At 41.8% G+C, this 24,498-nt stretch overlaps 1 protein-coding gene across 3 annotated transcripts in view; it reads left to right on the top strand.

Annotated features, from left to right (window-relative positions):
* TAF1 (TATA-box binding protein associated factor 1) overlaps nucleotides 1-24,377 on the top strand; it is a 29,566-nt gene extending 5,189 nt beyond the window's left edge. For 2 of the 3 annotated variants that reach the window (XM_041396710.1, XM_041396712.1), the window contains 34 exons: nucleotides 282-503; nucleotides 666-867; nucleotides 1,742-1,855; nucleotides 2,155-2,322; nucleotides 2,705-2,832; nucleotides 2,939-3,046; nucleotides 3,872-4,045; nucleotides 4,131-4,304; nucleotides 4,388-4,492; nucleotides 5,549-5,749; nucleotides 6,617-6,758; nucleotides 7,145-7,275; nucleotides 7,812-7,892; nucleotides 8,286-8,435; nucleotides 8,574-8,693; nucleotides 8,862-9,037; nucleotides 9,732-9,967; nucleotides 11,217-11,424; nucleotides 11,661-11,826; nucleotides 11,975-12,186; nucleotides 12,433-12,541; nucleotides 12,736-12,834; nucleotides 13,406-13,583; nucleotides 15,120-15,187; nucleotides 15,586-15,708; nucleotides 16,051-16,143; nucleotides 16,220-16,304; nucleotides 16,787-16,854; nucleotides 16,933-17,049; nucleotides 19,774-19,899; nucleotides 21,264-21,362; nucleotides 21,576-21,726; nucleotides 22,479-22,656; nucleotides 23,693-24,377. In XM_041396710.1, coding sequence (XP_041252644.1) covers nucleotides 282-503; nucleotides 666-867; nucleotides 1,742-1,855; nucleotides 2,155-2,322; nucleotides 2,705-2,832; nucleotides 2,939-3,046; nucleotides 3,872-4,045; nucleotides 4,131-4,304; nucleotides 4,388-4,492; nucleotides 5,549-5,749; nucleotides 6,617-6,758; nucleotides 7,145-7,275; nucleotides 7,812-7,892; nucleotides 8,286-8,435; nucleotides 8,574-8,693; nucleotides 8,862-9,037; nucleotides 9,732-9,967; nucleotides 11,217-11,424; nucleotides 11,661-11,826; nucleotides 11,975-12,186; nucleotides 12,433-12,541; nucleotides 12,736-12,834; nucleotides 13,406-13,583; nucleotides 15,120-15,187; nucleotides 15,586-15,708; nucleotides 16,051-16,143; nucleotides 16,220-16,304; nucleotides 16,787-16,854; nucleotides 16,933-17,049; nucleotides 19,774-19,899; nucleotides 21,264-21,362; nucleotides 21,576-21,726; nucleotides 22,479-22,656; nucleotides 23,693-23,909 — 4,929 coding nt within the window. In that variant the 3' untranslated portion in view covers nucleotides 23,910-24,377. The remainder of the gene's footprint in view (nucleotides 1-281; nucleotides 504-665; nucleotides 868-1,741; nucleotides 1,856-2,154; nucleotides 2,323-2,704; nucleotides 2,833-2,938; nucleotides 3,047-3,871; nucleotides 4,046-4,130; nucleotides 4,305-4,387; nucleotides 4,493-5,548; nucleotides 5,750-6,616; nucleotides 6,759-7,144; nucleotides 7,276-7,811; nucleotides 7,893-8,285; nucleotides 8,436-8,573; nucleotides 8,694-8,861; nucleotides 9,038-9,731; nucleotides 9,968-11,216; nucleotides 11,425-11,660; nucleotides 11,827-11,974; nucleotides 12,187-12,432; nucleotides 12,542-12,735; nucleotides 12,835-13,405; nucleotides 13,584-15,119; nucleotides 15,188-15,585; nucleotides 15,709-16,050; nucleotides 16,144-16,219; nucleotides 16,305-16,786; nucleotides 16,855-16,932; nucleotides 17,050-19,773; nucleotides 19,900-21,263; nucleotides 21,363-21,575; nucleotides 21,727-22,478; nucleotides 22,657-23,692) is intronic. The other variant, XM_041396711.1, reaches the window with a different exon arrangement.
* Nucleotides 24,378-24,498: the final 121 nt, after the last annotated feature.

Here is a 24,498-nt window from a genome sequence, read left to right as displayed (position 1 = left end):
ACTAGTCAGTGACTTCAGGTGATTGCTTCTTATTGAGAAGGCTGCATCCATGGTACAGGATCAATAGGAGAGCTTACCCTCTTTGTATCAAGAAGAAGTCTCTGTGTTCTTGGAAGTCTAATTGCAGAACATTCTTGAGGCAGCTAGTAAGTTTGGAAAAGATCTTCTTAGAAACACTTTTCTTCTATGTGAGTAAGCTGGGAAACTCGGGAGGAAGAGACCTCTTACTGACATTTAGATAAACCACCAGTGTAACCATTCCCTCCTTCGCTGTGCTTCAGATTACCATGATGGCACCTGTGGAGTCGAAATTTTCCCAGTCCACTGGTGACACAGACAAGGTGACAGACACCAAGCCCAAGGTGGCCGAGTGGCGCTACGGCCCCGCCCAGCTCTGGTACGACATGCTGGGCATCCCCGAAGACGGCAGTGGCTTCGATTATGGCTTCAAGCTGAAGGAGAAGAACGAGGAGGAGGAGGCTAAAGGACACACAGAGGAGGGGGTGAGAGGGGAACCGTGGGGCAAAGTGTGGGGATGGATGTGGGGATTGCTGCACAATGAGAATCTGGTGATTCTGTGCAAAATGAGATGTTGAATTTTCCTCCATTAGTTTGGAAGGATGTCTTTCAAGTCATGTCTTCCAACAATTATTACTCCCTTCCAGGATGCAGAATCATCGAAGGAGAAGGATGATCTGCTAGCTGATGAGCACTTCCTCATGGTGACACAGCTCCAGTGGGAGGATGATGTCATCTGGAATGGGGAGGATGTCAAGCACAAAGGGACGAAGACGCAGCGTGCCAGCTTGGCGGGCTGGCTGCCGTCCAGCATGACCAGAAATGCCACTGCCTACAATGCCCAGCAAGGTGATCAGGGCTCTGACACCAGCTTTGCTTGCTGTAGTGAGCTGACTCATTATGTGCTGCAGCACTTGTAAAATTGTACAAATACAGTTGCATGTCTCAAATGTAGAACATAATTCCCCCTGTCAGGGAGTGCTTTTTGGAAAAATCACAGCTCCACTGAGAATTCTGAGACCTGGTTTCTTTCCAAAACCAGAGTAGGTCACTTCTGTTAAAAAACCCCTATCCCAGCTCTGTCTTTCTTCTTCCCATGTGGAATACCAGATGCTGGATCCATCTACATTAATATCAAGGAAAGCTGGCCTTAGGATTTTCTCTTTTTATAGGCATGTGGAATTTTGTTTACTTTTGCTTTTAGTTTGAAGAATTATGTAGAAGTCTTCAGAAGTTTCTGCTCAACTAAAAATTGTATTGTTTTTTCTAGATAGGAAGTAACAGTTCTTACAAGCCTCAGACTTCTTTTAGACATGGATGCATTTTACATTGAAATTGTTTACATAGAATGAATGTTTGTCTTCTGTTTGTCATATCTTATCCTGCTTCTGCAAGGAGAGACTACTGGGGATGTCACATCTTTTTTGGGTACCAGTGTCAATTCTTTAGTGTTCAGCTGTGAGTACAAGACACTGAGGCATTGGGTGGGTGAATTGGAGGTTCTTTGAAGAGGCTGCACACTCCAGCAGTCAGCTCTGCGTGAAGTGTGGTTTGTTTAAGTTTTCCCAGTTCTAATGACACATGTCACTCTTTGGGATACGAGTAGTAGGTTTTCAGGCTGAAATTCACTCTCCATGCAACCCCCCAGTCCTGGTTTGAGGCACTGCAGTGTCCCTGACCCTCCCACTCAAGCTGACCTTGCTTTTGTTTTCTTTTTCTCTAGGTTTGAACCGCAGTGGCTCTTTGCTCAATTCACCACTTCCTCTAGCACAGAAACCAAGTGTGGCAGGAGTCCTGGGCATAGCAAAGTGCAAGGAAAAGGCCCCTGAACAGCAAGGTAATGGCTCATGAATAGGTGCATGTGACACTCATTTCTGTGGTAGAAGGGCTACTTGTTTGCTCTAGAACTTTTTGGAGGCTGTGTTTCAGAAGAGCAAAATCTCTGAGCATTGGTAAAGCTCAAACTTGGGGCTCTTCCTCTTTGCTTTCAAGATCAGTTTTCTTTTGCTTTTTAGAGATCCTCCCTCAGGAAGCCTGAAAGATGGGGAAGGTAGAGGCAGTAAGATGTGGGAATGAGATCTGAAATAGTTTTCTGTGTATCAAATTCTCAAGGGTTCTACTTTATGATTGTTGCAGTTTCCCTGGATGAAGACAAGCCCTGGTACTCCATTTTCCCAATTGATAATGAAGAGTTAGTGTATGGCCGTTGGGAGGACAATATCATCTGGGATGATCAGGCAATGGAAACCTACTTGGATCCCCCTGTCTTAACACTCGATCCAAATGATGAAAACATAATTCTAGGTATGTTTATGGCATCCAGAAAATTGAATTGACTGTGAAAAGACATGGGGAAATGAAAGCAAGGGTTTATAATCACACTGTGGCAGAAATAAATGGACTGGGGCAATAGTTAAGGCCTTCCTTTGTTCTGGCTTTTGAAATTAATTTGCAAGTCAAAGGCCTAAGCAGGAGGTGGCAATGCTAATAACCTTTATTGTTGAGGTGTACACATTCGACTTCTAAGTTAAATGCACTGACAGGAAAGCAAAAATTAATGCCTTGAAAGTTAAATCCAATGTGATTAATCTGACTCTTGATGTGTTTTAGGAGTGACTGTCTTAATTTGACTTGCATGCATGTTGGTTTGAATAGGAAAGGTAGGGATGTAAACTTGTGCTTTTAGAAATTCCTGATGAAAAGGAAGAGATGACTTTGAACTCTCCATCCAAGGAGAACAAGAAAGAATCTTCTCTAAAGAAGAGTCGGATCCTGTTGGGAAAAACAGGTGTCATCAAGGAAGAGCCACAGCAGGTCAGCAAAAGCTTCAGCATCATCTCCAGGGTTTGGAAAGATGAGGAGGGAGTGAGGTTTTGGGATTTTTTTGACGCTTCTCTCTCTGTGTTAAAAATGGAATTAGAACATGTCTCAGCCAGAGGTGAAGGATCCCTGGAACCTCTCCAATGATGAGTTTTACTACCCCAAACAGCAGGGACTTCGAGGAACCTTTGGAGGCAACATCATCCAGGTAGTCACATAGTCTTCACTGTGAGAGAGCTTGAGTGTCTTGGTAGGAGGTTTCTAGCTGAGGGTAGGACTAAAGATTTGTAGAAAAACAGAATTTAGCTTACAGCAGGTTAGTTAAGACTTGATGAGAGATATTTTTAATGTTCAATTAAAATGAGGAGTTTGAACTAATTTTTATTGATTGCCCCTTCAAACTGAGATTTAATTGCTTGATCTTCCTGTGTCCTACTCGCCATGCTTTTGTTTTGTGTCTTATTATGTAGTATTCTTTGTAAACCAATAGTGGGAGGGGAGAAGGAGGTGCAGTTTGTACTTCTGCTGCTACTGTGTGTCTTAGTCTGAATATTATAAAATTGATTTAGTTACTGATGAACATGAATTACTGTTCACCAGCCCTGGGTGAGGAGATGATATTTTTTTTCTTCCTTCTTTGTGGAATTCAGCGACTTCTAAAACCTCATCTGATTCCAGCATCTTCTGTAATGGGAAAACTGTAATTCCAAATTAATTTCTCCCCCACTGATGGAGATAATGGCTTTACATGTAATTCCTGATTAGTAAAAAGATCCCACCATTGAGTACCATTTGAAATAGTAAAATTGAAGTCATCTCTGTATGCAAAGGAAAGATCTTTATATGGAAGTAAGCACTTTTCTGTCAAAAGGCATTATTTTTGATGACAAGTGGGTTTCAATGCAATTGTGTTTCTGCTAGGAGACCTAAAAATATCCATGGGCTCTCTTATTTAAGGTTTAACAGGATAGGAGGATGGTCTTACTTTTGAGGTGGTGGTGTCCCTCTTAGCACAGCTTTTGTTCTGTACCAGCACTCCATCCCAGCAGTGGAGCTCCGCCAGCCGTTCTTTCCCACCCACATGGGTCCCATGAAGCTCCGACAATTCCATCGGCCTCCCCTGAAGAAATACTCCTTTGGTGCCTTGTCCCAGCCCGGGCCCCACGCTGTGCAGCCTCTGCTGAAGCACATCAAGAAGAAAGCCAAGGTAGAGCTGTTGCTGTGTGCCTGTGTGTGGCTCCTGGGCGGCGTGCTGAGCTGTTGTGCTGACGCTGTCGCTGTCCCCGGCGCAGATGAGGGAGCAGGAGCGGCAGGCCTCGGGCGGGGGGGAGATGTTCTTCATGCGCACGCCACAGGACCTCACTGGCAAGGATGGAGATCTCATCCTGGCTGAGTACAGTGAGGAGAACGCCCCTCTGATGATGCAGGTTGGCATGGCAACAAAGATTAAAAATTACTACAAGAGGGTGAGTATGCACATTCTGCTGTGGACAGCGATTTCCCTCTGCCTCTCACTGAGAGCTAACAGCACTTCCATTGCACCTTCCAGAAACCTGGCAAAGATCCAGGAGCTCCAGACTGTAAATATGGAGAGACTGTTTATTGTCACACTTCTCCCTTCCTGGGTTCTCTGCATCCAGGGCAGTTACTGCAGGTGAGAAATGAGGTTTTGACATTTAAAAAACTGATAAGTTGAATGTGGCATCATAGGCAGAGTACCTTTTACAAGCCCTATTTATTCAATCACAAGCAATGCTCGGCTTCCAAAAAAAACACCACCTTCCTTTTCAGTTCCAGTTTATGTCTCTTTGCTTACTTGTAATAGTAATTACTATTACTAATTTAGTTCCTAGCTTTCTTTTTTTTGTTTTTTTTTTTAATCTCTGTTGTGTGCTTTTTAAAGTTGTTGTAGGAGTTACAAGAATTGCAGGAAGTGAATCTTTGCTGTTTTTCTTAGTAATGGCATTAGAAATAGTGTTAGAGAGGACTGATGGGAAAACCAAAGCTGTTTGAATGCTGGGGAGCTCAATAAATAGGTGTTTGAGGGGATAGAAAACATGGATTTCTCACAGTCTAGGATTTTATATGTACCTTCTGAGAGCTGTACTTCTAGTTTTTGGATGCCACTTACTAGTCAGGTGTACAGACTTCTGCTTTTATGAGCTTCTCTCTGTTGTTAAAATATATACATTTGAGATGGGGAGAGGAATTAAGAATGTTACAAGGACCACCTGGCTAATAATCCCTTAATGTAAATACAAATGGATTTCAGTTAATGCTAGCTGCTCTTCCTGCAGCAATAATTCTTCCATTCTGTACCACAGGAAAAAGGTAAGGTGAAGGTTCCATATTAGAGATTTATTACAGAACTAACAGTGCTAATTGTGTGTTGGGCTGGTTTCTGTGGTTATTGTGCCCTTTTGCAGATGTGTTCTTTCTGCCTTGTTTTTGAAAATGCCTTCTTAAAGGACCTGAAGTACCTCCAAATGTCCAAAGAGCCCTTCAATCTCTGCATTTGTTCTAGTGTTTCTTAAGCTTTTGTTCTTCATCCTTGACTCTTCCCTGCACATCTACGTATGCTGTGATTTAAATAATGGTATACCATTGCAATGAACCTTGGGGTGTTGTTTTGTCTTAATATCTTTTTTGTAGATTGTATCACAGAAGATTTGATCAAAACTTTTGAATTTTGATTTGTTTCACTTAACAGGCATTTGAAAACAATCTTTTCCGGGCCCCCATCTATTTACATAAGATGCCTGAAACAGATTTCCTGATCATCCGGACACGACAAGGCTACTACATTCGAGAACTGGTGGACATTTTTGTAGTTGGACAGGAGTGCCCACTCTATGAAGTACCTGGTCCCAACTCTAAGCGAGCTAACACACATATCAGAGACTTCCTGCAGGTATGTGATAAGAGATTATTTGGGGATCTTGGGGGGTCTTTGGAGCAAGCCCATGGCATAGGCTTGGGCCTTGGGACAGTCTTGATTTCAGGATCTCATTGTCCTGCTGTCACTCCCTTTTTTGATTTGTTTGTTTTCTTGTGAGGTGAGAGCACTGCAAGAGTTGGATGTTAACCAGACATGCCGTTTTGGTTTTCATTTAACCAAAGATTTATAGCATGTCTCTTCTGTTTTAATGGCATTCTATCTGATAAGTAAATGGTTTTGGCTTTTCATTACCAGAATAAAATAATTATTTGTATATAATCAGGAGATTATATACAAATGTACAAAATTGAAGACGTTAGAGTGGGTTTTGAAGTGGTTGTGCTGTGTAAAATGTCACCTATGGGTTTACCACTGTGCTATCAAACAGCACAGAATTAGAGTTGCCTCGTAGGTCTTTCTTAATTTTCTAGATCTTGTGGTGGTTAAGCTTTGGGACAGTCCATGAGCATTCAGAAATTATCCTCAAGTTCATATTTTGGAGAAAATTTCTAGTAATTTACTGTCAATTTAACTCAGATTTATAACTCCAGAGGTATTTGCAGAGCAGGAAAATCCATGCTGTTCACAGAATTTCTGTGACAAAACATGAAAATTTCTAATGTGATAAAACAAATTTTCAAGACAAATGTTTTTTCCACATTTCCTTCTCAGAAACAGCTGAACCTGAAGCAGACACGCAGCTTGGAAAACTTCACTGAGTAAATTTATGAGAAACAATGTTTTTTAAGTAGCAAGTCTGAAGCAGTCACCAGAAGCATCGTGTGTACTACGTGCAAGCAGCTTGATTGTTTCTTTGGACAAATGGCTGTTGTTTTGTAGGTTTTTATCTACCGGCTCTTCTGGAAGAGCAGGGACCGTCCGCGCAGGATCCGCATGGAGGACATCAAGAAGGCCTTTCCCTCCCACTCCGAGAGCAGCATCCGCAAGCGCCTGAAGCTCTGCGCCGATTTCAAACGCACAGGTGCTGAGGGGTTTTCTTTGCTGCTCAGCCATCCTGTGCTGCTCTTGGAGCTCCAAACACAGCAGAGGGAGGGAACTTCTCCTGATAAAACATTCTTGAAAGCTTGTAGAACTGAAATGCAATCTGACTGGGGTGGTTTTTTTACAATTTTTAAGAAACTTTCTTATGGCAAAAGTGTGCTTCATGGTGAGAAGTGACTATAGTTCAGACATTTTTAATGACCCTTTGGGCAGTGACTTACTCATTAAAGACACGACACAAACAGATTCCCTTCCCTCTGTGTGTGGCTGTGTTGTGTTTTGCAAGCAAATACATGAAAGCTGGGACTGTGATGGCATCCAGCACACATGGGAAACTACTCAGTGTTTGACCTGTGCATTTTTCAGGGATGGACTCAAACTGGTGGGTTTTAAAGCCGGATTTCAGGTTGCCAACAGAGGAGGAGATCAGAGCCATGGTGTCCCCAGAGCAGTGCTGTGCCTATTACAGCATGATCGCGGCCGAGCAGCGGCTCAAGGTAAATCCTGCTAAATCCAAGGCAAATTACTGACACCCTGTGAGGGGTGAGCCTAGGTGACACCTCCTCCCTGAAGCTAATTCTGCTATAGAGTAGGCAAGTTAGGTCCCTGACTGTTGTGTCACTTGCTGAGTTTGCTGCTGCATAAAAGGGAGTTAAGTTTTAAAGACAGAAACACTGTATTCTTACCACCTATTATTTGAATATTGAATTAGCAGTGCTCAAAAGTACCAAAGGGAAGGTACAAGAATGGGCTTATGTTTATACCTGGAGCTCTATAGCAGAAAGTAACCAGCAGGTGGCTGTAAGAGACACTGAATATTTTTTTGAAGTTCAATGCACTGTTTAGTTATGGAGTTTGTCAAAATACTGGGCAGTTTGACGTCTCTGCTACTGTTGGTCATTGTGAATCTTGCAGACAACTGTCTATAGAAGTTTGCTTGTTCAGCACGGCAAGTCTCCATGACTTCTACTTCTGTCTCCAGTAACCTTTGTAAGACTTCAGCTTCTGATTTTTCCTTAATATTTCTCTGCAGGATGCAGGTTACGGGGAGAAATCCTTCTTTGCTCCAGAAGAGGAGAATGAAGAGGATTTCCAAATGAAGATTGATGATGAGGTATCATCAGAGTTATACATGTGTGTACACCAGTATATAAATTTGAATTGTGGGAGAAAAATGAGGTCCTTATATTTAAAGGACATATTTAAAGTCCAATTCAGTGTTTCCAATGTTCACACAGCTTTCCTGGGAGCTTCTGCTGACAGCTCATACCTGTCTTTGGGATTGTTCTTGCAGGTCCTTTCAGGGCTAAGCTTTTTTTACCTCAAATGCCTTTTTGTGAGTTCCTCAGCACTTCAGTTATTCATTGAAATGTTATCAGGGCAGCTGAAGGATCAAGAAGAGGAATTCACCCTCATTGTGTCAGTTCAAAGGTTCTCATTATGACTGGAAGAATTGCAAAATAAAAGCTTGTAACAGGGTTATGATTGTTTATTTTCTCGCTGGCAGGTGCGCACGGCTCCCTGGAACACCACACGAGCCTTCATTGCTGCTATGAAGGGCAAGTGCCTCCTAGAAGTGACTGGTGTTGCAGATCCCACTGGTTGTGGGGAAGGATTTTCTTATGTCAAGATTCCAAACAAACCAACCCAGCAGAAGGTATAGTTCCCAAGGAGCAATAGCTGGGAATTCATGTGGGAGAAGTGGACTAAATAAGGGACGTAAGCAAGGGAAAATATCAGATGAGCCTAGGAGAAACTCCTATGACATTAATAGGCTGAATCTTCCTCTGAACAGGACGATAAAGAGCCTCAGCCAGTGAAGAAGACAGTGACTGGCACAGATGCAGATCTGCGACGGCTTTCCCTCAAAAATGCCAAACAGCTGCTGCGGAAATTTGGAGTGCCCGAGGAGGAGGTGAGTGTGAGCCCAGGGCAGGCTGCACGCTTCACTAAGGCTTTAGCAGCTGATGGTGGAAGGGACTTCTACATTTCTGCTTTGACCTCATGTGGAGAGGGCTGTGATCCACAGCCAGGTACCTCAGCTGGGTGTCTCTAGAGCCACTCCTTGCCTTCCTCTCTGCAGATCAAGAAGCTGTCCCGGTGGGAGGTGATTGACGTGGTCCGTACGATGTCCACAGAGCAGGCACGCTCCGGGGAAGGGCCTATGAGCAAATTTGCCCGCGGCTCTCGGTTCTCTGTGGCAGAACATCAGGAGAGATACAAAGAAGAGTGTCAGCGCATCTTCGACTTACAAAATAAGTATGTCCTTATCTGATGTTCACAGCCTTGGACCCCACCCTGTCCCCACCTCAGAAGTCCAGCACTGTGCATGCCTGGGGCTCACTGATATGTGGTGGTGTAGGTGTTCACTTCACTTGTTGGGCTTGTGAAGTACAGCACTAGGAAAGAGACCTTTGGCTGTTTATAGAAACCCTCAGGTTTAGTGTCTTCTTGTCACAGACCTTTTGGAAGGGTAGAATGTGTTGCAGAGTTACAGCATGAGATGTTCTGCAGTTTCACACATCAGTAGTTCACCACCTTATTTCCTTTCCTTTCCTGTTTTGTTCTGTAATGACCAATTTGCCATCTCTCTCTTGGGTAGCAGGTACCAATTCTATGTCCTGTTCTTAGAACTGCCAGAATTCATGCTTTATTCCTTGTTCATGCTTTATTCCTGCGACTTGAGAGTCGTGAGGGAATAAAGTATTGTTAATGAAGAAGAGACCAACTATTTGGAGAAGATTGTCTTGAAACAGTTGATCTTTTAGCAGGAGTTAAAAGGAGGGCTGGGAATGGAATATGTTATGCCTGTTGTAGTAGTGATTTGTATCATTAATTCTCAAATCTTTGCATAATTTTCACCTTTGTATTTCTGGGAAGGTAACAGACTGTTGTTTTTTTTTAATTTGGGGGGGGCAACATTGACGGACTTCCAGGATGCTTCCTATTTCAGGGTTCTGGAATCCACTGAGATCCTGTCAACAGACACAGATAGTAGTTCAGCTGAAGACAGTGACTTTGAAGAGATGGGAAAGAATATTGAGAATATGTTACAGAACAAGAAAACTAGTTCTCAGCTCTCTCGGGAAAGAGAAGAGCAGGAACGGAAGGAATTGCAAAGGATGCTCCTGGGAGAAGACAATGACAAAGACAGGGGCAAAAAGGACAGGAGAGACAAAAAGGGGCTGTGTAAGTAACTGCAACTACCAGAATTATGTCTGGGAAGGGATGCAGGACTTCATGTCAGGCTGCAAAAAGATCTGGCCTCTCAAGATTCCTTACAGGGAGAATGTATAAACATGCTTATCTGGGGCTTTTCCCTCTCTGGGGGTTCTTCCTTCTCTTGAGCACTTAGTGGCTGAAAGTACATGTGAAGTGTATTCTTTGCCTCACAGCTTTTGTTTATTTTGAACTATAAACTTACTCTGGTATTTCTTTAGATAGTCACTGCTGCTTCCTGCTGAAGTTTATTTTTTTTTTTTTTTTAATTTTTATTTTGAGTGGGGAGCTATTTTTTCAGTATTTTTCTCAAGATGTCTTCACACATAGTTCCTGCAACCATCTTAAGGTTGTGTAGTTGCATTTTCTGTGTACACACAGTTCTGTGTGTGAAGCAGGCACAGTCTGCAGGCTGATAGCAGTGTCTGTTACACTGTGTGCTGTGGCAGCATGTCTGGAGGTAAATTGGGCAGCTGCCAGATTTGGATCTCCTGGAGATGTGCTTGTTTTAAGTGCATTCCAGCAGAGAACTTGACATGTCCCTGACTGGCTGGTAAAACATTTGGTTTGTGAATGAACTTCACGAAGGTGCCCGTGACCACTGTTACTTGTTGAATGTGTATGAGCAAAGCTGAGCTCTGCATCTGAGTCAATGTTACTCTTGCCATCTATTCTCAAATTGGGAATACATCGCTAATAAATAGTTACTGGATCATTTATAAGGCAAATGTGGAAGATTTTTGATGATTATTACCTCATGAAAAGATATCCAGTGTTACTTTGTACAAAACCTCTCAACCTGAATTATGAATGGTGCTGGAAAGATTCTGTGCTCACTTGACACACTGACATTCTTTGGAAAACTGGATAATTCTTGACCCTCAGTTTCTGCCAGATAACCATACCTATGATGAAAAGCACTGTAACTAATCCAGGAGCAGATGCAGTTGCATTGCAGGTTGCACCTGTGGCCCCTTGTTGACTGTGGCTGTTCTTTCTGGCTTTATAATCTATGTGGATAATTAGGTAGCTTTGTTTCAGCTGGATTTCGTGTCATGATAAGAGAACACGAGCAAGCAAGGGAGAGACATCTGTTAGGTTTTTCTGAATGCGTGTCTTGGAAGCTTTTAGGCCAAAACTATCTGCTGTATTTAGATGATGCCATTTCTACAGCGTGGAAAAAATTAGAAGCAAATAAAGCATTTTCTTGTGACAACAGCTTCAGCAGCCTCAGCAAACTCTCACAAGGATGATGACACTGCCTCCGTGACCAGCCTGAATTCCTCTGCCACCGGCCGGCGCCTGAAGATCTACCGCACGTTCAGGGACGAGGACGGCAAGGAGTACGTGAGGTGCGAGACGGTGCGGAAACCCGCAGTCATCGACGCCTACTGCCGCATACGGACCACCAAGGACGAGGAGTTCATGTAAGGCCTTCGTGCTCTCCTTCTTCTGTCTCCTAACTTTGCCTACAGGCTTATCTTGTTCCACTGACAGCATGAAGAAATGTAGAATTGAGCGCAGTCATTGTGGAGAGAAAGAGAATTAATGGCTGTCTTTTTGGAGGGTGTTGCAAACTTGATGCGGTGATTATTCTGCCAGAAGAGTACCTGGTAAATCATGAACTAGACTGGAAAATTTCTGTGTTTTTTTCCCCACCCAGACGGAAGTTTGCTCTGTTTGATGAGCAGCACCGTGAGGAGATGCGGAAGGAGCGGCGCAGGATCCAGGAACAGTTACGGAGGCTAAAGCGGAACCAAGAGAAAGAGAAGCTCAAGGGGCCTCCAGAAAAGAAGCCCAAGAAAATGAAAGAGCGTCCAGACTTGAAAGTAAGCATTCCATATGGGTTCTGGCTGCTGGAGAAATTTTCTGTTCTAATGATGTACTAAAGATCTCACTGGCGGATTTTAATGATGCTTTACCTCAAAACTAGGAGCCCATATGTGAATTCTGACCCATCACCTTCTATTTTTGCAGCTCAAATGTGGAGCATGTGGTGCAATTGGACACATGAGGACTAATAAGTTCTGCCCTCTTTACTACCAAACAAATGCCCCACCTTCTAATCCTGTTGCAATGACAGAGGAACAGGAGGAAGAGCTGGAAAAAACAGTTATTCACAATGACAATGAAGAACTCATCAAAGTTGAAGGAACAAAAATTGTCCTGGGAAAACAACTGATTGAAAGGTAAGGGAAAAACAGAGATACTGGTGAGGATAATAAGAATAAATAACATAGAGCTTAATACAGAATACTTATATGTATATTAGTCACAGGAATAAAGTGACAGGGCTTTACATAAACTGTTATTACAGTATTTTGTTTGAGCATTTGGTATTATGGCAGATGGAACCAAAGCCAGTACTGGGGGACAAATGGTCTTGATTCACGTGAGGGCTGGAGGAAGTGTTGTGCTTTTTTGTTTGTGCCTAGTGCTGATGAGGTTCGCAGGAAATCCCTGGTCCTGAAGTTTCCTAAGCAGCAGCTTCCTCCAAAGAAGAAGCGTCGCGTGGGGACAACGGTGCACTGTGATTATCTCAACGTGAGTGAAGTGTTACTGAGCTGAGTGCAGCACCTCCATTTCTGTTTGCACCAACTGGCCAGGCCCTTAACTGCTCCTGTGCAACCTCCTTCTGCCTGCCCAGAAAATTAATAAGCTAAATTGCTTAGGATTTCTGTGAGTAAATGTTTTGTATCTTGGAGCTGCCTTCATTTTTCTGCCTCTGGTTTTTTCAGCGTCCCCATAAATCCATCCACCGGCGGAGAACAGATCCCATGGTGACACTCTCATCCATCTTGGAGGGCATCATCAATGACATCAGGGATCTTCCCAATGTAAGTTTGAGCTATGACACCCAAATCCTGCATCTCAAGCAATATGGTTGAAGAAGGGTATGTGTTGTAGACACCAGAATGTGGTTAGTTTTGTATGGATACATGTTCAAAGCATATATGTGATTTTTAAAATTTTTTTTTCAACAAAACCAGCACTAGATGAATGAAATGTAGCAGTGTGTAATGCTTTTATATATGTGCCACTGGAGAAGATCTGTCCTTCACTCTTTTCTGACCAGACTTTGCCAGAAACTTGCAAAATGAAAAGATTAAAGGAAAGATTTGAGTTGAAATGAGAATTTTAAAATTCAGTTTCTTGACTTCTGTGCTGCAGTTGTAAATACCACAAATTGTCTGTGAGATTTTCCTTCTTACAGTGGTATTAGAAAATACTGTGTGGAAGAAAGTGTTTGCCATCGTGGGGTTGAGCTTATTCTGTTTTCCCTGGTGCAGTTAAGGCCCTCTTGCTGTAAAGGTTTTATGCATTAGTGCCTGTTTAACTGTGGAGGTTAAACTGAGATTAGCTGTGTCATTACTGTGCTAAAAACCATTTGTTACTTTTCCTTCTCAGACATACCCCTTTCACACGCCTGTAAATCCAAAAGTTGTCAAAGATTATTACAAGATCATTACCCGGCCCATGGATTTACAGACCCTGCGTGAAAACGTCCGGAAGAGGCAGTACCCATCCCGGGAGGAGTTCAGGGAACACCTGGAGCTCATTGTGAAGAACAGTGCCACATACAATGGTAAAAACACAGGGAAATCCTGCTTCTGCTAATACACTGTGCATGGATGAGCTGTGGAACTTTTAGAGTCAACAAAAGAATGTAAAAGCAGAGCAAATTCACTTCCAGATGGCAATAGTGAACGTATATTTTTCCAGATGTACCTGAAAGATTATATTAATGTTAATGAACTAATTAATAAATAAGAAAGAAGTGAATTCCAGCACGTAGCAACAACTAAATGTTGACTGTGATGTGGTAATTGAAGTTCAGTTGTGGGTCTGTGTCTTGGGGTGATGCAATGACTGAAGACTTCTGCATGTTTCAAGTCCTGTCTACCTCCTTCATAGCTGAGTAAAATATTGTTTTCAGTAGATTGCATTATTATGCTTTATTGAATGAATCTTCCAATGCAAATAGGAATAGTTCACACCCATTGAAGGCAGTTCCTTGGAGCACGCTGCTTTGAGTGGAGTTTGCTGTCATGATTTTGCATATTGTGATTCTTAGTCGTAATAAACTTTTTCCCTATTTGGGAAGGTCAGGAAACTAGTTGAAAAAAAAGGCAAGAAAGCTAGTTTAGAATATAAGTGTAGATTCTGTGGTAGAGCATGTATCTGCTGGGGAAAAGTGCTGATTCATTTGGTTTATTCTGACTGCTGATAGAAACATCTTTGTCCAAAATATATTGATTTGGGAGAAAAACCTCCCAGCTGCACTGAGTCTGTCTAGGCTGTGCAGCATTGAGGGTGACACTGACAGCAGCACTGAGTTTGTGCCTTTGCTGTTTCCTTTATTATTTTGACAGTTAAATCTCTGATTTATTCTGACTGCTGATAGAAACATCTTTGTCCAAAATATATTGATTTGGGAGAAAAACCTCCCAGCTGCACTGAGTCTGTCTAGGCTGTGCAGCATTGAGGGTGACACTGACAGCACTGAGTTTGTGCCTTTGCTGCTTCCTTTATTATTTTGACAGTTACATCTCTGATTTTTTTCTAATAAGTAAGATCCATTTTTTCATTGTTCTGTTGCAAATGCTTGTTTCCATGTCTGAGGAATCCTGAAATTATTTAAAGCTGTGGGTTTTTGAATATTCCTTAAATGTCCATCTTGCCTTCCTTCGCAGTTCTGCTTCACTGACTGGACTTAGTGAAGAAAACAGAAATTTCATTATTTATACTGTGAATATTTGGCAGAGGTGGAGGTTCCTTCGCAGTTCTGCTTCACTGACTGGACTTAGTGAAGGAAACAGAAATTTCATGATTTATTTGGCAGAGGTGGAGGGCTTGGAGGCCAGTCTGCCACAGGCACAGCTGCTTTCCAAAGGGTTTCCAAACTTTACTAGAATATATGCCAGAAATGTTATTTACTACTAATAACGTTTTCTCATATAAAATGCATGCTGAACTTGAATAACTGTGTGTATTGAAAATATACTTGAGTATATTCTCCTAACTGTGCCAGAAATATTATCAATGATGCTTTAGGAGTAAAGATAAATCATATGTGATACGGTCTTTTTAATCAAGCTGCACTTGCTGTGTGTGTTTGCAGGGCCAAAGCACTCACTGACACAGATATCCCAGTCCATGCTTGACCTGTGTGATGAAAAGCTAAAAGAGGCAAGTTCTGTGAATGTGTTGTGGTCAGAATGGAGGGGGAGAGATGATCAGGGGTGGTTGAAGACTTTGGGAATAGAGGATGTGCATAGGCAAAACACAGGGGTTTTGCCTGGGAGAGTAGTAGAAAATTAAGGGAGTTCTTCCTCCTACCCCAGAAGGTATTTGAATTTTTAACATTTTAAACAATTCCAATGGGAGCCTCTCTGAAAAAAACCAAATGTTTTTTTCTTATCCTAGTTACTTTATCTTGTCTATAAGCTTATATCTTGACTATTACCTCCTGTTAGTTTCAAATGTTTTCATAAAAAGGTGCATGGCAGCCTCTCTGGGACAGAGTACCATGATAGTTCAGTTACTAGTTTAGGATCAACCACTGATTTTCCCTGCTTCTTTTGCAGAAGGAAGATAAACTGGCTCGATTAGAAAAAGCAATTAATCCTCTCCTGGATGATGACGATCAAGTGGCCTTTTCCTTCATTTTGGATAACATTGTGACTCAAAAGATGATGGCAGTTCCAGATGTATGTATCTCGAGTGACTGTGTGTGATGTGCAAAACATGCTGATCTTGTTGTGGAGAAAACAGTGCTATTGAATAGGAAAGTCTTCTGTAAAATTATCAATTTGTGTTATATGTTCCTACTGTCAAATAGATATCAACAGGCATAGTTAAAAATCCAGCTGGTAGATCTTTTCTGTGTCCCTCCTGAACCTAAATGATTGGATTGAAGAGGTCTTGTTATAAATACCTTAAATACATTTGGAGTGTTAATCAGTTCTGCAGACATGACATTTGTAACTCAAACTGTGGAAAATTCTACACAGCAGCTTTCTAAACCTGTTTTCTTTTATTTTTTTTTCCAGTCTTGGCCATTTCACCATCCAGTTAACAAAAAGTTTGTTCCTGATTATTACAAGGTGATTGCTAATCCGATGGACCTGGAGACCATCCGCAAGGTGTGTAGCTTGGACTGAGCAGTCTCTTGAGAGGTGTTGGGACTTGATCACTCACTGGGTGACAATTCTCTTCCAGAATATCTCCAAACACAAGTACCAGAACAGGGAGACTTTCCTGGATGATGTTAACCTCATCCTTGCCAACAGCATTAAGTACAATGGTAGGTGGTGGAAATGAGGCTTCAGCTGCCTTTTTACTTTGATTCATTCATCTGGGCACCTGTACTGCCAAAGTGTGTTGAAGCATGAGGCTGTGATTCATAAACTTGATGATTGTTTTCCTTTCCTGAGGAAAGAGATGCTTTAACAGTGCTGTTTTCACTGTCACATGGAGCTTTATTCTGGTGCAGAATGGGGCAGTTACATGTGGGAAGGATATTCTGCTGCTCAGTACATGTCTCTGATCCAATGATTTGTTTCTGGGAATTTCCTTGAGACAGACAGGGTACAACCTTCCTGTGTCCTAAATCACACTTTTAATGCTGGAACAAACTGGTTGTGCTATTTTAGCTCTGCTTTGTATTTCTCCTTACATCAGGAGTTGGGATTTAGGGGTCTGTGTAATCAAAACCTGTCCTGCTGTCTCGGCAGCTGGAATTGAAAAAACATCAGAATGTATAAAGAGATTTGTTTCTTACTACAGGGTCAGACAGCCAGTACACAAAAACAGCCCAGGAGATTGTAAACATCTGTTACCAGACTTTAGCTGAGGTATGTGGACAGCTTTACTGGAATATATACAGTTTGAATTTTCTGTTCTGCAGCCTTAGCAAGCTTTTTTATTTTTAGTATGATGAGCACCTTACTCAACTCGAGAGAGACATCTCCACTGCTAAGGAAGCAGCACTGGAGGAGGCAGATCTGGAAAGTCTTGATCCTATGACCCCTGGTCCCTACACTCCACAGGCAAGTGACCAAGCAAAGCTTTCATTTTCTTTTAGTTTCAATCTCCTGAGTGTTTGATCCCAATTTTCCTCTTTGTTTCGTGTTCTCCAACTGTCTGCAGTTTGTCTTTTAGTAGAGTATCTTGTTGGATGGTGTGCTAACACTTGCTTTTTAAGAATAAATGTAAGAAGCAGTTCTGATGCTTCAGAGAGTGAGATACCTAAGACAAAGAGAGACATTTCCCAAGCAAGTTGTAAAACTGGCCTACAGATGAGCTGTGTACAGGCAGGTACAGCTGAGTGTTGGTTGGAAGGTCAGCTGTGCAAGTGTAACATTTAGAAACCATCAGAAGTCAAGCAGTGGACAGGTAAGGAGAACATGAGGACAAAACATGGATGTAGTGCTGAGAGGAATCCAGGGAGCTCTTTGGTAGTGGTATTGTGGGAAAGGCTCATTGCTGTGGGTAAAGAAACTCCCTAATAAGGTCAGCAGAGTCCCACTGTAACCTCATTGCTGGGATTCTTTACATCTCTTGGTTCCAGTTCTAGTGGAAAATAAGTTTTTTAACTTTTATCATTATATTATAGAAGACAGTTGTGTGTGTCAGGTATTTTCTTTCTGTTACAGAGCAAGTTCATGCTGGGTTTCTTTTCAATGTTCACAGTTTGGCAAAGATTTATAAGCTACTTAGACCTTTTTTAAAAAAAAAATCTTATTTTGGGTTGTTTGATGTTTTTAAAAGCATCAGTTAAAAACTTCTACCAGGAATGACAAGTTAATTCATGAAAACTAAAATTAACTTTGCAATTTGCCTAGGAAAGCAGGGGATGTCATCCTAGTGTCTGAGATGTGCCTTTTGTTTATTTGAAAATTTCATAGGCCTTGGGAAAGATCTCTTTGTTGATAATTGAATGATAAAATGCAAAAGTTGTGGTATAGGAAGACAAACCAAAGCTTTCTTTGCAGTTGTTCAGCCCAGTTGTAGACCAATAATTTTTTGATTCTGTGCAAGTCTGATGTAATCACATCTGCAAAGTTGCATTTAATTTTAGCCAAGTCAGAGCAGAAAGAAGGGCTTGAAGTTCAGGAACAATTTAAGATCTTATAAAGATTATTTTTAAGAAAAAAATGAGTTTAAAAATTGTTTAGGCAAGAAGTATACAAAGACTGTATGGCTGAGCCAGGATAGCAGGACACAGGTGGGTTTGGGGCAATATTTAACACCCTCCCATCCATCTCTCCCCACAAAAATACCCAAAATGTAGCATTTTAGGAAGGTGGAAAGTGTTTGCTGGAATTGATCAAATTCACCTGGCTGAGAATGCTGAAACTGAGTATCATGGAAAAAGACCTTCCTGCCTACAGGAAGTGTTGGGCTGTAGGAGAGTCTTTGGAGATGAGTTATTGAGACTATTTGTTGACATACTGCAAGAATTAAATAGCATCAGTGGTTATCCCAATGCATCAAAGCGTGAGGGACAAAAATGCCATTTTCTTATTTGATGGTTTCCTTCCCAAGAGCAATGTTACTTGGTCTGATTTTATTCCAAGCTGGTGATCAGAAGGGAGGAAAGGAGGCCTGGGCAGGGAACTGTCCTTGCTAAGAGGAAAGAGCTCTCTGAGCTTCTGCCTTGAACTTGTCACATGAAGGCCACCCTTTCCCTCTGCTTCTTGGCTGGAGCTACAGTCCCACTTCCCACGCTCCCAAACTTGCCACAGATGGCAGGTCTGGGGAACATTGCTTGGATTTAGTTCCTTTTTTTAAATGCAGTTGTGACAGCCAACATTTGGGTCTTCAGAGGTTGGCCTCCAGGATATAAAAAGCAAATACAGTTGAGAGCTGTCTGTGCTTTACATGTCTGTTTAAATTCTTAGGAAGCCTGTTTTGCCTAATTTAAGAATTATTGCTGTTGTTCTTAAGACTTTCAGTATTGTCATGATCTATGAAGTGTGTATTGTAAGGGAACTTTATTAAAATCCTAATATGTAGTTCTTCATTAAGTCTTTAGAGGTCAGTTTGCATGCAAAATGCAGGTTGGCTTTTGGAACACTTTATCCAAATCCCCTTTTTCTTGCTTGTGTCATCTCTAGGGGTTGAGACAGTGATTTACATAGGACTGATTGGAAGCTGAAGCTTTGCTGTTTCATATGTGCTAGACTTTTCCCAGTTCTGACTGGAGCATTTGGGGCTGCAACACCATTCCCATTATGAGGAAGTAAATGAAAAGGGCCATGCTGAGTCAGACCAAAGGTTGATGTAATCAACTCTCCTGTCTCTGGCAGGGAACAGAAGTAGGTGGATGCAAACATGCAGTGATCATTTCTACAGCAAACCCTCCCTGCTTCTGGGAATTGGTTGTTCAGGCACCTTAAACTTGTGTTGGACCTGAACCATTGTATTCATGAGCTGCAGAGAGGTCTGTTCTCTATAAATTTATTGAATCCTTTTGGAGCTCATTTGTGATTTTGGCCTCTGTAGAATAGCACTGTATAGAAGTACTGACTTCTATTTTAAAATCTGCTATTTGGCAAACTTCAAAGCTGAGGGTTTGAGCCATTGCATTTACCCCATTTGTTCTTTAAGAATAATTAGCTCATTTTGACTAAACAGTGTGTAATAATACGAACACCATGCCAAAAAGATGCATTTAGTCCTGAAATCCCAGTCTTGCCTCTCAAGATACTGTTCCAGTCTCAGTTCAGTGCCTGAGAATGTTCTGTCTCCTGTTTCCACCTATACTTTAGCCACCAGATTTGTATGATACCAGCACTTCCCTCAGTGTGTCCCATGGTGCTTCATTCTATCAAGATGAAAGCAATTTGTCTGCTATGGACACTCCCATCACTACCACAGGGAAGCGAGGAACTCAGGTCAGAATCCTCCATTTTCTCATCTGCTTGGGGAGTTGTCTTGCATGAGCAAATTACTAAAAGGAGGCAATGACTTTGTAGGAAACAGGTGACAAAGATCAGGTTTTCCTAGCAGAGAAGGGAACATGTTCCAAAAGTTATATTTTCTTATTTTTGACTGCTCTGAGGCAAAATTAAAAAAAAATAAAAATTAAAGAGCACTGGGAATTGAGACACTGCAAAACAAAGAATAGAGAATCAAAAGCTGCACAAGAATCTGCCTAAGGCCAGGTATTTGTTTGCTTCACTGCTTCTGGAAGTAGAAACCTGGTGACTCATGCTACAGAGGGTTAATATGCAATCCCTTGTTAATTCTGAGTAGGGAAGTGGTGAAGGATATTCTACAGATTCACAAGATCATAATTAGATTATTATGGCTGCATCCAGTGACAATTAGGAGCTTTGAAGAGATGGTTGCTACTGTAGATACCTTATAGTTGTAAAAGGAAAAGCAGACAGGTTAAAGGGATTAAAGAATTAGAAATGAACTTGTTACAGTAACCACAGAGTATTTTTCCTTAGTCTTTATTCTGTATTAAACAAAACAATAAATGTTGAAGGAGAGGGAATAGTAGAAGGATATGCAGTAATAGGACCATGAAAATAAATTCCCAGGAGGATGAAGAAGGTGAGGAGCCATAACACTGAAGGTGGTACCAGAAGGACTGGTGAGAACTATTCTGAACAATGCAGGCAAACAGAGATTGGTTATGAATAGTTCTGTGTAGTATTGTAGCCATCTGTAGCTTTGTGAATGCCTTCTAGATTTGGAAGTTTTCAAGCTTTCAGTAGAAATTTATAGTCTTTGGGACAGAATCTGCATGTCCTCTTTATCTTGGACTCATGGGGACTGTGGGAAGAGTTGGAAGAGAAGGACAGAAAAAGATCTGGGGGGAATGCTGTGTGATTTTAAAATATATTATGAAAATAAGCACTTTTTTTACAACCTAGTGCTATTTTCCAGAAATAACTAGTTGAATAAGGAACTCTGGTCTGTAAGGCTGGAGATTCCCAATTCAAGGATGAGCACATCAAGCAGAAGTGTGTGGAGACTGCTCTCTGATCTTGAAATAAAGAGAAAAAGGATCCTTGCTCTAAGAGTGATACACATATATTTTCCTTTCTGTCTTTTCCTCCCTGTACTCTCACACCCACCTTTGTGGCCCAGGTCACTCACACCCCCTGGGTGATGTCCAGCAGTGCCCTCCTCAGTGCCACTGCTGTCCTGGGTGATGTCAGCAGTGCCCTCCTCATTGCCACTGCTGTTGTGGGTGATGTCCAGCAGTGCCCTCCTCAGTGCCACTGCTCTTTGTGTTCCCATCCAGATGCGCCAGGGGCGAGGTCGGCTGGGCGAGGAAGACTCTGACGTGGATATTGAAGGATTTGATGAGGATGATGATGGCAAGCCTAAGACTCCAGCCCCAGTGAGTACATTTACAGAAATCCCAGCCACAGTGTAAGGGCTGCCTTGCAGGGCTGTCTGTTGTGCCTGCTGCCCTGAGGCAGGCTCTGAAATGCAGTTTGGAAAAGTTAGCACTGTGAAATGAGGGAATGCTTCAGAGTGGACAGAGTGGGAAATGTATGATAGAAAGGCAGCATGCTGCTGGATCTTCAGCATCCCTGTTTGTGTGACCCAGGAGGTTGAAGATGCAGATGGTGACCTTGCTGATGAAGAAGAAGGATCAGCCCAGCAGCCCCAGGCCAGTGTCCTCTATGAAGACTTGCTTATGTCTGATGGAGAGGATGATGATGATGGGAGTGATGAAGAGGGAGATAATCCTTTCTCGTGTAAGTGTCCTTTTCTGATTGTTCATTAACCCAGCTGATCTCATGCTTCCATCACAAAAACATGCAGTAGAAAGCAGAGACCAAAGGGGCAAGATGAGTAAACTGGGTGAACCCAAATGGGACTGAAAACAAAAGTGCAATAGGAATGCTGTAAGTACACACACACAGGAAAGCAGAGTTAAGACAAGGTCTTGTTGATTGTATTTCATAAAGTGAAACTGCAAATGGTTCTGAAAACACTGCAAGTATGATTTGGTATGCAGAGCCAGGAATGGGTGGTCTAGTAAAAGTACATTTATTTTGATATGAAATAGGGTTATCAATGTTAAATGTAAAATGTTAATGTTAAAACAATGTTATCGTGAAAAGTAGCGTTATCACAAACAGGAAGAGGTGTACAGAGGTTATTCAGACTGTTTCTATGTTTTAATACAAACTTATGCAGAAAAGCATATAGTGGTATTTACCAGTGACTTCTGAAAATTTTTAGGGGTAAAGAAGGGGGAATTTTTCAGAGTAGACAAGATATAAGGCCTTTTTGAGTAATGGTGGTAATGAGATTGCTTTGGAATAACATCAGAATTGGGCACTCGTAGGTGGTGTCACCTCCCAGATACCTTTTCTGCCTTGTGGAGACAGGACTTTGTAAACATTCCTTACAGTCAGTACTGCAGCCTTGAAGCACAGGCAGTGGGTATGAAGTGACAGAACAAAGCTGGCAGCTCCTGACCACACTTTGGTTCCTTACACAGCTATCCAGCTGAGTGAGAGTGGCAGTGACTCAGACGTGGAGCCCAATGCAGTGAGACCCAAACAGCCTCATGTTCTCCAGGAGAACACACGCATGGGCATGGACAATGAAGAAAGCATGATGTCCTATGAAGGAGATGGTGGGGAGACATCTCATGTTATGGAGGACAGCAATATCAGGTAATTAGAGCTGGTTAAAATCCCATCTCTAAAGATTTTTGAAGTGTTCATCATAAAAACCTGAAGAATATCTCATATGTTTCTTAAAGTTATCTTGTGATTGTTCTTACTGTTGCAACCATAATTACCATTTATTCTTACTGACAGAAATTTGGGGTTGCTGTTAGATTTTCACTAATAAAAAGATGAGTTAAATTAGAAAAAAAAAAAAAACCCACACAGTTTTTTCTTTTAAATTAGATGATTTCTTGCACATATGTAGTGGTTTTTGATGGCAGGACAAATAAAGGTTTTTACAAGCTATCTCAAACTACAAGATGCCTTTGAAGTTAAAAAGTTATTTAGCAGATCATCTTTTTTTTTTCCCCTTCTAAGAAGAAGCATGTCCTGACTTGAAATTCAACTATTCAACTGCTTAGCTGAAGTCCAGAAGTATAGGAATATGCATTTTCTGCATTTTGGAAGGTGTCCAATTATTAGAAAATTAAAAATACAACAATATCAGCTTTATCTTTTTTTGCATTCAAGAGAACAGGAACCTACTCTCCCTTCTCTGTGCATTCTGTAGGGTATAAGTACTTGATTCTCTTCTCTTCTTCTACTTGTCAAATTCAGTTCCTTAGTGCCATTATTGATATTTGCCTAATAAATCACAGGCATCAGAGCTAATAGGTGGCTGGGCTGCCAGGCAATGGTCATTCCAGCCCAGGACCTTGACAAGAGTCAGCAGGAAGTTCTAGAAAAGATGACAATGGGTTGAAAACACTCCTGCACTTTCTGTCTGCAGTGAAGTGACAGAAGCTGTTGGGCAATCTGTTTTTCTTGCCTGAAGTGTATCAGACTGAAGATACTGGAATTGTTTCATTGGAGAACTGTTTTTTCTTTAGTTTCTGTTTTAAAAAGCAGTCCAGTGACAGAATTGAAATGCACAGTGGTTCCCTAGTGTTCACAGGACTTCAAGCCAACTCTTGCAGCAGTTAAATACAGAATTGCTGGTATCAGCAGCTCATTTGAATTATTTTCTTCTTTCTTCTAGTTATGGAAGCTATGAAGAACCAGATCCAAAGTCCAACACAAGAGACACGAGTTTCAGCAGCATTGGAGGCTATGAGATCTCAGAAGAGGAGGAGGAGGAAGAGCAGCAGCGCTCTGGGCCAAGTGTGTTAAGTCAGGTCCATCTGTCTGAGGATGAGGAGGACAGCGAGGACTTCCACTCCATTGCAGGAGACAGTGACCTGGACTCAGATGAATGAACTCCCTTCCCTGAGATGATGGTCATCCTGGGCCACTCTTGGCTCCTGAATTTCTCTTGTCCCAGTTTGGTGTAAGGAACAGTGTAGTTCCTTCCCACAGTGTGGGCTGTCTTGAAAAGATGTTTGTTTTTTTTTAGATATATTTTAATTGATTATAAAACATGTTATATGAATGAGTAAATGGTAAACAATAAGCTTTAGACAAGCGTGTCCTGCTGAAGCCTTGGCTTGTTGTAGCGTGTACTGGTTCCAGAATCCAGATACAGATTTGTGTGGTTTGTTCTTCAGTCTTTATAGATGTACAGTAATTCCTCAGAAATACTGGCCTGTTGGATAGGTGCATGTCTGTCAGGAAAAAATGCTTGCTCAGAGTGAAATACTTCTGTTGATGAACAACTGTAATGCAATTTTCATTTCATAAAGGGGAGCTTTTTCTCTGGGACCACAAATACAGTGTGTGATGTCTGAGCCGAGTGGTTATGGAACTGCCGAACTACTACCAATACTTAGAAACAGCTGCCCTGCTTTTCTGTAAGTTGCACTTACTTCCAGACTTCGGTAATTTGAGCCTTTGGGAAGGCTCAGGGTT

This window comes from Onychostruthus taczanowskii, unplaced genomic scaffold (assembly GCF_017590055.1).
Source record: "Onychostruthus taczanowskii isolate IOZ18803 unplaced genomic scaffold, ASM1759005v1 scaffold13, whole genome shotgun sequence".
In the NCBI taxonomy this organism is placed as follows: domain Eukaryota; kingdom Metazoa; phylum Chordata; class Aves; order Passeriformes; family Passeridae; genus Onychostruthus; species Onychostruthus taczanowskii.
The sequence above is the reverse complement of the archived record's forward strand: the minus strand, read 5'-3'. Positions and strand labels throughout refer to the sequence as shown.